At 37.5% G+C, this 12,584-nt stretch overlaps 1 protein-coding gene across 2 annotated transcripts; it reads right to left on the bottom strand.

Annotated features, from left to right (window-relative positions):
- Positions 1–627: 627 nt before the first annotated feature.
- LOC106142314 (quinone oxidoreductase) lies at positions 628–12,008 on the bottom strand. Of its 2 annotated transcripts, none has more exons than XM_013344033.2 (6): positions 11,871–12,008; positions 5,709–6,268; positions 4,990–5,164; positions 4,267–4,414; positions 3,080–3,232; positions 628–1,569 (listed from the first exon to the last, which is right to left on the bottom strand). In XM_013344033.2, exons 2-6 carry the CDS (start codon positions 6,259–6,261, stop codon positions 1,453–1,455), a joined length of 1,146 nt encoding a protein of 381 aa, XP_013199487.1. In that variant the 5' UTR covers positions 6,262–6,268; positions 11,871–12,008; the 3' UTR covers positions 628–1,452. The 2 variants fall into 2 exon arrangements, with proteins under 2 accessions (XP_013199487.1, XP_013199488.1); XM_013344034.2 differs by lacking the exon at positions 11,871–12,008 and adding an exon at positions 11,342–11,822.
- Between the last annotated feature and the right edge of the window lie 576 nt (positions 12,009–12,584).

Raw genomic sequence — 12,584 nt, 5'->3', positions numbered from 1 at the left:
TTTAAATTCTCAAAAAGAAGGCATTTTGACTTTCTTGACAAACACAAACAACACATCTTTATATATTAAAAATGTATGTTATGGAACTTAATTGTTAATAAATGAAACTTGTTTCTCGTCAAAAATAGATGCTTGTATAAATTTACAATTGTCCCTCATTGCAATACTACAACCACAGCCTCGTCTTTATAAGTTTCTACCAATACCTAACGTCCTTATTCTTGATCTACACAGTTTTCCGCCCTACCTACCGCTGTTACGAAAACGGTTTAAAAAGGAGAAAAATACAGAAACGGCGACAACCATTGTATTATTTCATATGACAGTTAATAATACTTTGAGCTTATTTTGTGATAAACCTTCTTAACAGCATACTTTCAATCCAGTCATACTGATTACATTTAACTGATTTTATTTACTTAAAAACTAACAACATTTCAAATGTCAGTGAAATATTTAAAAAGAGATTTATTTTTAATTTAATCCAAAACACGGACAGATAAAAAAAAATTGAGTAAGCAATTATCACCCACACCTACGTTAAATATATATTTGGTTTTTATTCATGATTCATATATTTTTTCAGACATATAGGCATGTAAATAGTTGTACAAGAAAAAAATACAATACCTTACCACCATCAGGCGTATATATTATACAAAAAAAATATTTGTTTTTTTTTAATTACATCACATCAAAGATTTATTTAGTGTATTTATTCTTTTTTAAAAGCTAATATTATACAACATTGATATAGAAAGTACAGATTAGTAATACTTATATTTAAGGGAGAGCCACAAAATATCTCCAAATATATGCAGAAATGACGCTGAGATATCAAATTTTTCATCAAGTTAACACCTATCTTTACTTTCAAAGTCATTATAATCAAATATATATCTAATATCTAGAATTCACTATGTGATTCTTTTTCTTTATACTAATATACTTTGGAGAAGTTAAGTAATACAAAACTTTACTTCTTGATAAACAAAACATAGAATTGACGATAAAGCTTATAGCTATAAATTATTACAAAGATAAAAGTGGAAGACTATTGGAAAACCAGAAGTCCATATTAATAGAACAATTTTTTACTTTTATAAACAGTTCAAAAACATAGTAACGATACTATCACCATAAAGTTATTTTAGTCCACAAATTTATTTTAGTTTTGCAAGTAATACGCTTTTTTGTACACAGTTATACATAAAACGCTCAATAACATTTATTTAAATGTAAGATACAACTTTTATTTATATAAAACCGACATAAATTAATTCAGATGCAACAACTGACGATATCACATTAATTCTTTACATCGACTAAATAGACAAATGAAGCGCCTAAATAATTTCTCCCTTCGCTGATGTTTCCTACCAATACCGCTACCATTTTCCCGACTGGCAACACTGGGGCTCTATTCAAATTCCTGTCCGCCTCGCTTGGGACTTAATCGACATTGTGGAACTTGAGAATTGCCCTGCCTTGTATTTCCGAGTTGCAGAGTTTCCTCACGACCTCCTGAGCGTCTTCAGCAGGGAACACGGAATGGGGAGGAGGTTCAATCTAGAGAAAAAAAAAAACTAAAAAAATAGAAACTTCAAGATGACAAACGGTTTAGTATGATTTCATTGATCTGGCAGGAAAAAAAAAGTTTGTGACAGCTGTTTATCTTCCCGCGCATGTTTGTTCTTTTTTTATTTGAGTGCATTTGACCGCAAATTGCCTGGTAAGCAAGATGATTGTATAATTTGGGTAAGTTTTGTGGGTAAGTTAATTGTAATTCTCATAGTAAAATCAGTCAAGGAAGAGGCTTAAAATTGGTATATTATTGATAGGATTTAAGATTGGTCTTGTAAGGGTGGGCTAGTATTAAGTACTGTTGAAACGATTGTATGTATTAGAAATTCGAATATTATTTCGAATTTCTGTAGGCCTACGAGACATAAATGGCAGAGTGCCGAATGTTATAATAAATCCATGTCGACTTGGACCACGTCTCAAGGCCCTTTTAAGTTCACAACGAATTTAAACTCGTATGTAGCGACATTTCTACGCCACAACAGCCAATTACTCGATGCTATCAGCCAATAACAGCGAAGAGTCTAAATCGCGCAAGCAAAGATAGCAAGATAAGCATACGTACAATCTGCAACACAAAATTGAGTCGCGCGGTGCCCCAGGCATAACACCTAGCCTATCCCGTAGTCCTCTTTTACGACATCCATGGGAAAGTGATGGAGTCCTATTCTTTTTTCTATTGGTGACGTGAACCACACGACACACATAAATACTTATATAGATAAACTAAAAAATCCAGGACAATTAGATCTTTCCTATCATAACCTGACCGAAGAACCAACTACTGAAGACTGAACCCGATACTTGTGGTTGAATGGAGTTATTAATATGACCATTGCGTCAACCGCCAACAAATTGATAGTATCATTAGCAATATTTTCTATTGCATAAAGTCCCATTCCTATGATTTGGTCAATATAGCTGTGTCAACTGAGGTTAAATGTTATTTTATATACGAACGTTTAGCGATGACATCATACAAATTGGAATAACACAATAGAAATTACATATAATTCTTGAACATATATCAGGTTGACTAAGCAGATATACAAGGAGAGTGTGGAGGGAAAGGTCGGGGTGGGAAGACCTAGACGAACATATCTTGATCAAATTAGGGACATCCTGGTGAAGGGTCAGGTCAAAAGTGCCCGAAACCGCCGAGCTTGCATGAAGAGAGTTATGAATGTGGATGAAGCAAAGGAAGTATGCAGGGATCGTGGCAAGTGGAAAGAGGTAGTCTCTGCCTACCCCTCCGGGAAAGAGGCGTGAGTTTATGTATGTATGTATGTATGTAACATATATATGTACATATAATCACGTCTATATCCCTTGCGGAGTAGACAGAGCCAAGAGTGTCGAAAAAACTGATAGGTCAAAACAACAGTGGAATCTTCTTTGATTATTAATTTCTACGTGACACGATTCCAAAGTTTTCTATTTTTGAAAATTCTTTGCCCACCTCAAAAAGGAGACGTGATATTAATAACATACTGACCTCCCCACGCGCGACCAAAGCGACCAGCTCTCTGAGTTGCTCTATAGACCCGTTGGGAACCACCACTATTCTGACGCCCATTTCTTCAGCCTTCTTAGCGAATTTGGGAAGCAGTTTTTCACCGACATCCTCGGTGACTAGCACCATGCCCCCCTGGAAATAAATTAAATAGATCTATAATCACTACATAGTATAAAACAAAGTCGCTATTTTAGTCTGTTTGTCTGTATGCTTAAATCTTTAAAATTACGCAACGGATTTTGCGTAATTTTAAAGATTTAATTGCGGTTTTTTGTAACAGGTAGAGTGATTCAAGAGGAAGGTTTTAATGTATAATAACATTTATAATTTTGCACCCGTGCGAAGCCGGGCCGGGTCGCTAGTAATATTATAAAGCTGAAAACAGAGAAAAGAGAGAAGGAGGTGGTGCCGAAGTTCATAACGACGTGCACGAGACTATTACGAGGGTCTATCAGCTGTCGTATAGATCCTGAAGACGTGGCCCTGGCTTCAAGACTCACCGCAGCCAAACACTGAAGCGACCGGTGCAGTGACCTAGAGGTGGTGCCGAAGTTCATAACGATGTCTCCGAGACCATTCCGAGGGTCTATCAGCTGTCGTACCTATAGATCCTGAAGACGTGGACCTGGCTTCAAGACTTACCGCAGCCAAAAACTGAAGCGACCGGTGCAGTGACCTGAAGGTGGTGCCGAAGTTCATGAGACCATTACGAGGGTCTATCATCTGTCGTATAGATCCTGAATGTAGCGGGAGCGATGATTCGGCTCGACCGCCACCAAAGGGAAGATCTTCCGCCAGGCTAGGTGTTATGCCTGGGGAACCGCGGCTCCGACGATGTTGTGTCGGAGGTTGTATACATAGCTCCAATCCGTGAAATCTCTGAAATCGCGATTTAGTTTCTTCTCTACTGTCGGTTGAGCGCGTCAATTTCTTCGAGATGATTGACAGTTGTTGTGTGATTTGATGTTGTGACGAGTGGCGTAGAGATGTCGCCACACTGAAGACGTGTACCTGGCTTGAAGACTTACCGCAGCCAAACACTGGAGCGACCAGTGAAGTGACCTGGAGGTGGTGCCGAAGTTCATACCGACGGCCACGAGACCATTGCGAGGGTCTATCAGCTGTCGTATAGATCCTGAAGACGTGGTCCTGGCTTCAAGACTCACCGCAGCCAAACACTGAAGCGACCGGTGAAGTGACCTGGAGGTGGTGCCGAAGTTCATAACTACGTCCACGGGGCCACTGCACGCGTCTATGGTGCGCTCTATCAGCTGTTTCTCGTACAGATCCTCGCTCCATTGCACCACTTTTATCCTGGAGAAGGAGGTGGTACACTTAAATAATCATATCTTTTGGTCGGTCTAAACAAATTTTACACATATTTCCATACATAGTATATTTCCATATATAGTATTATATTTCATACATTCCATAGGGTTTTTTTCATTTACATTCACATCAGACTTTTCAAGGCTGTTGGTTCTGACTACCCCGCAATGGATATAGACGTGATTATATGTTTGTATGTATGTATGCATTCCATAGGGATAAATGTTATTTTATATAAGTATGAACGTTTAGCGATGACATACAAATTGGAATAAGACAATAGAAATTCCATATAGTTCTTGAACATACATACATATAATCACGTCCACATCCCTTGCGGAGTTGTCAGAGCCTTTAAAGGACTGATAGGCCGCGTTCAGCTGTTTGGCTTAATGATAGAATTGAGATTCAAATAGTGACAGGTTGCTAGCCTGTCGCTTTTTACGAAATCCATTGGAATGAGACGGAGTGGTCCTATTCTTTTTTTCTAATGATGCCGGGAACCACACGGCACATACTTCCATTCTACACACAATAATAACTGTGACGGCAGCACTCACTGGTCGCTCTCTTTGGCCAGCACGAAGCCCTCGTCCTTGAGGGTGGCCACGGAGACCCTGACGCGGTCAGTGTACGCTCCGTGCTTGAAGTAGTTGGTCGCGAGCCGCAGCGCCCATAGCGCCAGCCCACCGGTGCCCACTATCAGGACCGTGGCCTTGTCTTTTTGGTTGGGTCCTTGATCGAACATAATACGGTAAATTATAGGTCGGAGTGGGAAGGCCTAGACGAACGTATCTTGATCAAATTGAGGACGTCCTGGTAAAGGGTCAGGTCAAGAGTATCCGAAACCGCCGAGCTTGCATGAAGAGAGTTATGAATGTGGATGAAGCGAAGGAAGCATGCAGAGATCGTGGCAAGTGGAAAGATGTAGTCTGTGCCTACCCCTCCGGGTAAGAGACGTGATTTTTTGTATGTATGTATGTATAGACTTCAATACCTATTAAAAGCTATGTAAGCGCCCTTCTGTCTACCCCGTAAGGGATAACGACGTGAAATGCACCTCTTCTTCCTCCTTCCTTTGTTCCTACATGGGGTCGGATCACATTGTTAATTGCGCCAGAGTGGTCGATTCGCATGCCTCTTTATATATGACCACGTCTTTCGGTGGAAAAGAACAGCACAAAGGGTACTTCCATCTTTATCTTCTATCTTTTTCTAAATAAATTAAAAGTAAGGGATGTGGTTTGTATACATGTATTGTTAACATATATATATTTACCTTCAAGAATTCCCTTCAAGCACTCGCTGGCCGTGTACACCGTATTCATCGCCAACAGCGCTCCAGTGGGCAACATGGCCGCCACGCTCAACGGCAGCTCATCGGGCACCGGCACCAAGCATTTGAAGTCCGGCACCACAATGTAGTCCGCGTATCCGTGGGGAACTCCCTCGTACGGGAACAGAACTATCCTCGTACCCTCCTTGATGCCGTTCGTCCGCTCGGCCGCTCTCCCAATCGCGTCCACGACCCCCGCCACTTCGTAGCCGGGGAACAGTGCGCCGTCTCTCAGGCCTATATGGGCCGGCGTTGATGTATGGATACCGAAGCCCTCACTTTCTCCAGACAAGCTGCCGAGGGAGGAAACTGAGGACGTGCTGCAAACGGACGCGGAACGTGTCCTATTCGCACGATAGCAAGCCCCGGCGTAGACCACCCGGATCCTGGCACCGTACAGTGGAACATCAGGGACTGGAACGTCGAAACTGAACACGCACTCCTTCAGGGTGGGCCCAGGGGACTCTATGGACACCTGTCGGCACAGCTTCGACATGATTCAGCTGTGAAAAGTGACAATTAGATTGGATTATAGAAAGCAGGAAACGACAGGCGTAGATTGATATAGTATCGAGGTAAACAAGCGTTTAATGTGTTTAATACCCTTGGTACACCCAGGTTGGCTAACGAGGTTAACTTGACAATAGGCAATAGACAATTTAATTTTTGTTTTGGTCCTAATTTATTTTCACAATAACTAAAACATTGGTAAAATAATAGCATAAATAAACAATAAACTACCTGAGATATACGAAGTAACATAACACATTATTTTGACTAGTCCCAACACGCCCCTTACAAAACGCTACTCAAGTGTGACGTCACACCTGAGTTTTTGCTCGCTTCATGAATTTTATTTGTATGGCAGCTACCTGAATTTTTGCGTTTATGGATATGATGTCTTAACAAAAGTTATTCCATATTTTTTATATATATTTTTAATTTTTTTAAATGGTCTTTCCCATCGTACTTTGAAAGAAGATAAAACATAAGACCTTGTCATCATCCCTATTGGGGATCATCACCTTTGGCCTCATCTTGCTTACTACCTGGCAGATTGAAGTCAAACGCACTCAAATTATTATTTTAAAAAAAAATGTAATGCATCTTCCATGTATGTGAATGCATGTAATTGGCCGAGCGAGCGAAGCAAGTGAGTTTTACATGAACATGGGCGAAAATATTTTTTTTAATGTACATATATGTATGTTTGTAACGCGATAACTTTCGAACCGCTGGTCTAATTTTGATGAAATTAAAACGATATCTAGGATCTGACAATGGAACTTCAAGTTGATGGGTCTGGCTGTTCACAGTTTTGTAAAAATAAAAGGTGTTCGCGAGGTTAAAGACTGCGCCGCTTTGCATGCAAAAAGTTTGACCGTCCGGTTTGATAATCTTTTTTTTTTTGTTTCATTTTAGTGTGTTTGACCTCACTCTGCCTGATGTTAGGCTTAACCTTATTTTAGGTTTTCAAAAACAGTACGAGTTACTATCAAAATATAGGTAGATAAGTTATATTCATACCAAGCAAGATACACGTACGTACGCAAACTATACTTTTTCGGCGACCAAACGTGACTATGCATATATATATGTATAGTAACGTCTATATACCTTTCGGGTAGACGGAGCCAAGTCTGAAAGGCTACGTTCAGCTGTATGGCTTAAAGAAGGAATGGAGTTTAGTGACAGGGCTAGCCACCTGTCACTATTTGCATCTCAATTCTATCATTAAGCCAAATAGCTGAACGTGGTCATTCAGTCTTTTCAAGACTGTTGGCTCTGTCTACCCCGCAAAGGATATAGACGTGACCATATGTATGTATGTACACATTGCGTATCGTATGGCACGGTCAAGCGTCATGCCAGTCAGATGCTCGATACAAATGTTATTGTTATTAATAATAATTTAATGACTGCGATAGTAGTCCGTCTAAATATAGTCACGAACATTGTATACACTCTTGAATGATGATATCACTTTCGTTAACGATATATAACTATTTTAGATAAATAGATAGTTATTTTTTTAAATTTTTGTATTTAGTTACATAACACACATACATATAAAAACGAAAAGTTTGGCACGCATGCGTGCGGTGCAGCATTACCAAAAGACAACAACTCAGCAACAATGTCGCTTGATATAACAAGCAATGTACTGATTTTCAGTTGTCATTAAGACGAGTTAATTTGACAAGACCGTTTTATAACCGTTATTTTAAACGTTCCGGCGGTTAGGCGATAGACATTTCATGTAATAATATGACTTGTCTCGTGGTTGTAGACGTATACCGCGGGCTTTCTTTAGAAAAGTAAACGCTTGTGTGAAAGGGTCTGGTGGAGTGGGAAGGACTAGACGAACGTACCTTGATCAAATCGGAGACGTTCTGGCGAAATGTCAGTCAAGAGTACCCGAAACTGACGATTAGCGGGTGTACTAAGAAAGAATTTCTTTAAATTCCCGTGCCGTGTGGTTCCCGGCACCAATACAAAAAAGAATAGGACCACTCCATCTCTTTCCCATGGATGTCGTAAAAGGCGACTAAGGGATAGGCTTACAAACTTGGGATTCCTTTTTAGGCGATTGGTTAGCAACCTGTCACTATTTGAATCTCAATTCTATCATTAAGCTAAATAGCTGAACATGGCCATACAGGCTTTTCAAGACTGTTGGCTCTGTCTACCCCGCAAGGGATATAGACGTGATCGTATGTATGTATGTATGAGAACTGATATCAGCAGGAATTGTTGTAAGTAACCAGTTCTGAACTGAGATATCGTCTTAATGTGAGTCAGATGATGTAACAAAATTGTTATTGTTATTAATATTGACTAGGTATGATGATAGCAGTTCCAGTCTAAATATAACCACGAACATTGTGTACTGTCGTGAATGATGTTATCACTTTCCTTACCAACACGTTAGAGCGTTTAATTTTTTTTTACCTATGATATTAATTTAAATTGAATTCGGTATAAATTATTATGTAAATTTGAATAATTTATTGGGGGTCTGTGGAAATAAAATTCTCTGTCAGACACTATGGTTGACTGGTAGATAATGCTTCTAGCACCAAGTCTGCATATTGTGCTATTAACACATTATGTGACTATACTTTTGTACAATAACGTTTAAATACATAAATATAGGTATGTAGGTACATATATGTATTTTGTTCTGACTAGAATAGTTTTGTGTTCAATGGTTATGACCTTATGACACAGGCTACAGAATCACAAATACTATTCCACAAAAACTATAAATACATATGTACACTTATGGCCAATTTTATTTTTACAGTTTAAACCCTCAGGATATTGCTCTAGATAGCAATTTTGCACAGAATCCTATAGGTAATCTATTCTAATATTATAAAGCTGAAGAGTTTGTTTGTTTGAACGCGCTAATCTCATGGTTCGAATTAAAAAATGCGTTGAATAGACCATACATCGAGGAAGGTTTTAGGCTATATAACATCACGCTGCAACTATAACGAGCAAAGAAATAATGGAATATGTGAAAAAAACGGGGAAAATTATTCATCCTTGTGGGCTTCAATGATGCCCAAAATAACTATTCCACGCGGACGAAGTCGCGGGTACAGCAAGTTAATAATAAAATAAATATTATCAAATGATTGTATTGATGTAATTAAATATCAATTTGAAATGACACCAATGATATTTTCAAGTGCTTTATCAAACTAGAACACTATTTCAACGATCTACAAAGTAGGTTAAGATGCACTAATTTTCTTCACGATAAAGATCATAGATATCGCCGTGTAAGTGCCGTGTGGTTTTCAGTATTTCTTATATTCCTTTTACATACATACTTATATCGTCTTACCTACATACGCCTCCTTCTTGAAGGTGTAGGCAGAGACTACATCTTTCCACTTGCCACGAACACTGATTCAAATTCAAGATTTTTATTCATTATTATGTCATTTTAATTAACCATCACTTAATAATTGTCATTACTCATTTACTTCTTTCGCATCATCCACATTCATAACTCTTCAAGCAAACTCGTCAGTTTCGGATACTAGTACTTAAGTTCGTCTAGTCCTTTCTATTACTATAACATCACTTAACAAATTGCTATCTCAAATAGCGATTTGATGAGCAGGTTTCTACACGATGTTTGTCACCTCAAGAACATTGGTCAATCAAACTAAATTACACAACTCCGATTGCTGATAAGAAACAATGTCCCAAACTTTTGGTAACAAAACAGGTCAAACTATGTCACGACTTCCAAGATCTTCTTTGTTCCGACACTGAGCGGGTCAAGGACAACAAATAAGATGTGGACTTTGAGCATTTGACATTTGCTCCAAAAAATGTATGAAATATTTGTGTCATTTCCTTAACAATTTATCAATCAAAAACTTATAGTAGGAAAAGAGATGGAAAGGGGAATACCGGCATCAGAACCCTGGTCCGATTACATAAAAATCTGTAGCGGGAACGATGATTCCGCTCGACCGCCACCAAAGGGAAGATCTTCTGCTAAGGTAGCTTTTATGCCTGGAGAACCGCGGCTCCGACGATGTTGTGTCGGAGGTTGCATATATGCTCCAATACGTGGAATCTTAGGTTGCGCGATTTAGGTTTTTCGCTGTTTTTGACTGATACTGCCGTTGCGTGATTTGATTTTTTATTTTTGTGTCTTGTGGCGTATATATGTCGCCACAAATCCTTGTCGGGATAACTTGGGCCAGACAAACCTCTGATAGAGCTGCATATAAAAAGATATTGGACAGGCCCAGCAGTGGGAGAATATATGCTGAGGAAGAAGAAATATGACAAGTTTGCCTGTACATAAAATAAAAAATAAAGGGGGCAATTAAGTATGATACGTACATACATAAGATCTCGTCTTCATCCTTTATGGGGTAGACAGAGCCAACAATCTAGTCTATTAAGTATGATAAGAAATTAAATATCTTCATCTGTTCTCCGTAGGTCTGTTTGTTCACCCTATCTAATCTCTGGAACTAACTGCCGGATTTTGACTAAACTTATAATATGTTTTTCATATAATATGTTTTTGAGGTTGCAATTTATTTAGGTTACTAGGTACTTAACAAAGTGTAGGATGGTAGGATATTTTTTTTTACAAAAAAAAAATCTACGAATACTTAGTTTACTGAAAAACTCTTGTACAACTAAGTGCAGTCACTGACACTGACAGAAATCTACTGGTACAAAGTATATAATTTAAATTCTTATAAGAAAACTTGATATTTTACTATCTTTTATATGATCCATGTAGAATAAAGAGAATGTATGTATGTTAAACAAAAATTTACACAAAAATTAATTAGCCTGATGGCAGATTAAAAAAAAATCCTGATAAAACTGCTTGAAAACCTACACATAGGTACATGATATAAATATTGCGCATAGTATAAATTTCTTATTGGATAGACTGACAAAAATAAATTATTTCTATTACTATAACATCACTTAACAAATTGCTACCTTAAACAGCAAAGACCATTTTTAATTATATCATACGTAATAAAAAAGAAAAAAAAATAATAGGCAGGAATAATATTTACCTCACCAGAAACAAAGATGTGTGAAACAATGTGCTGGCACTACAAAATCACATCCAACTAGATTACAAGTTTATAAAACGTCTGCTAGAAAGTCGCGGCGATTCTAAATTAAGTTTGAGAACTGAGTATGTTTAAATAACAGGCTTAACACATGATAACATTGTTTTCTGAACATTATGCACGTATCGGCTATCACGGGCCACCACAGGGATCACTCCGATGGAGAGTGACACCGCAGCAGCACAGACCTGCATGCTACGCCAAATTATATAAACACCAGGCAACCAGAATGACCTTCCTAGCCGAGAAGGTCAAATCATATATATACATAACAAAAACTACAACCACATGAGAACGAGAACTACTGCATTGTAACTAAAAATACACAAAATATTTTTAGATTACTAGGGCTTCAATAAATCACACTATTTTACAGACTGTAGCACTTTGAATAATTGCAAGAAAATTAATTTATTACATTGCACAATCAGCGGCAAAAAAGGGTGTACAATTTAAATACAATAAATACCTTTTTGCAATAAACTTGCACAGTCGTAGTAACTTAAAAGGCCAATTGTACACAAATTAAAATTTAAAATCGATAAATTACGTTTGTATTTACCAAGTACAAAGCGAATTGTAATATCTGTCAATGTCAGTGTTTGATTGACAAATTTACTACACAGTATTGCCATTATATATTTTTGTTCCAAATTATAGATTAAAAATAAGTAAAAAAATAATTTTATGGTAATACAAATAGGTAGGTATGTTTGTCTACAAAAAACATGTAAATAAATTTAAGCTAAAATAAAAACTAATAAGAAAAAGAATTGTTAAAAAATACAAAACATATTTCTATAGTTTTATGTTTACATGTATGTAGGTATGTGACTTAAACAGGTGATAAAAGTATTTTCATAATGTTTAATTATTTTCTCTTATGTCCTTACATAACAACAAATTCAATGTTAAACATGTGTACAAAAAGAAGTTGCAACTTTTTATAATTCGTAGATATCTACGTAAAAATTGTATTACGTGCACCTGTACTTTTTACCATAATATTTTTACGTATGTATAGTTTTTTTTATTAATAGATTATACCCATTTAGAAACATAATAATTTCATTATGTTATCATTATATTAATATATTATCCTTAACTCAATACCACCCAAGTGGTACCTTTATGCTTGGACTGCCACTGCTAAATCTTAAATTGATTCTACATAGTCTGTGAT

The sequence above is a fragment of the Amyelois transitella genome, chromosome Z (genome assembly GCF_032362555.1).
Source record: "Amyelois transitella isolate CPQ chromosome Z, ilAmyTran1.1, whole genome shotgun sequence".
Lineage (NCBI taxonomy): Eukaryota > Metazoa > Arthropoda > Insecta > Lepidoptera > Pyralidae > Amyelois > Amyelois transitella.
The sequence above is the reverse complement of the archived record's forward strand: the minus strand, read 5'-3'. Positions and strand labels throughout refer to the sequence as shown.

Coding starts and splice junctions, on each gene's coding strand:
- LOC106142314 (XM_013344033.2), bottom strand. CDS start 6,261: ATGTCGAAGCTGTGCCGACAGGTGTCCATAGAGTCCCCTGGGCCCACC. Junction 5,165..5,708: donor CTTGAAGGGAATTCTTGAAG/GTAAATATATAT, acceptor TGTTCGATCAAG/GACCCAACCAAAAAGACAAG. Junction 3,233..4,266: donor CGCTTCAGTGTTTGGCTGCG/GTGAGTCTTGAA, acceptor ATTTATTTCCAG/GGGGGCATGGTGCTAGTCAC.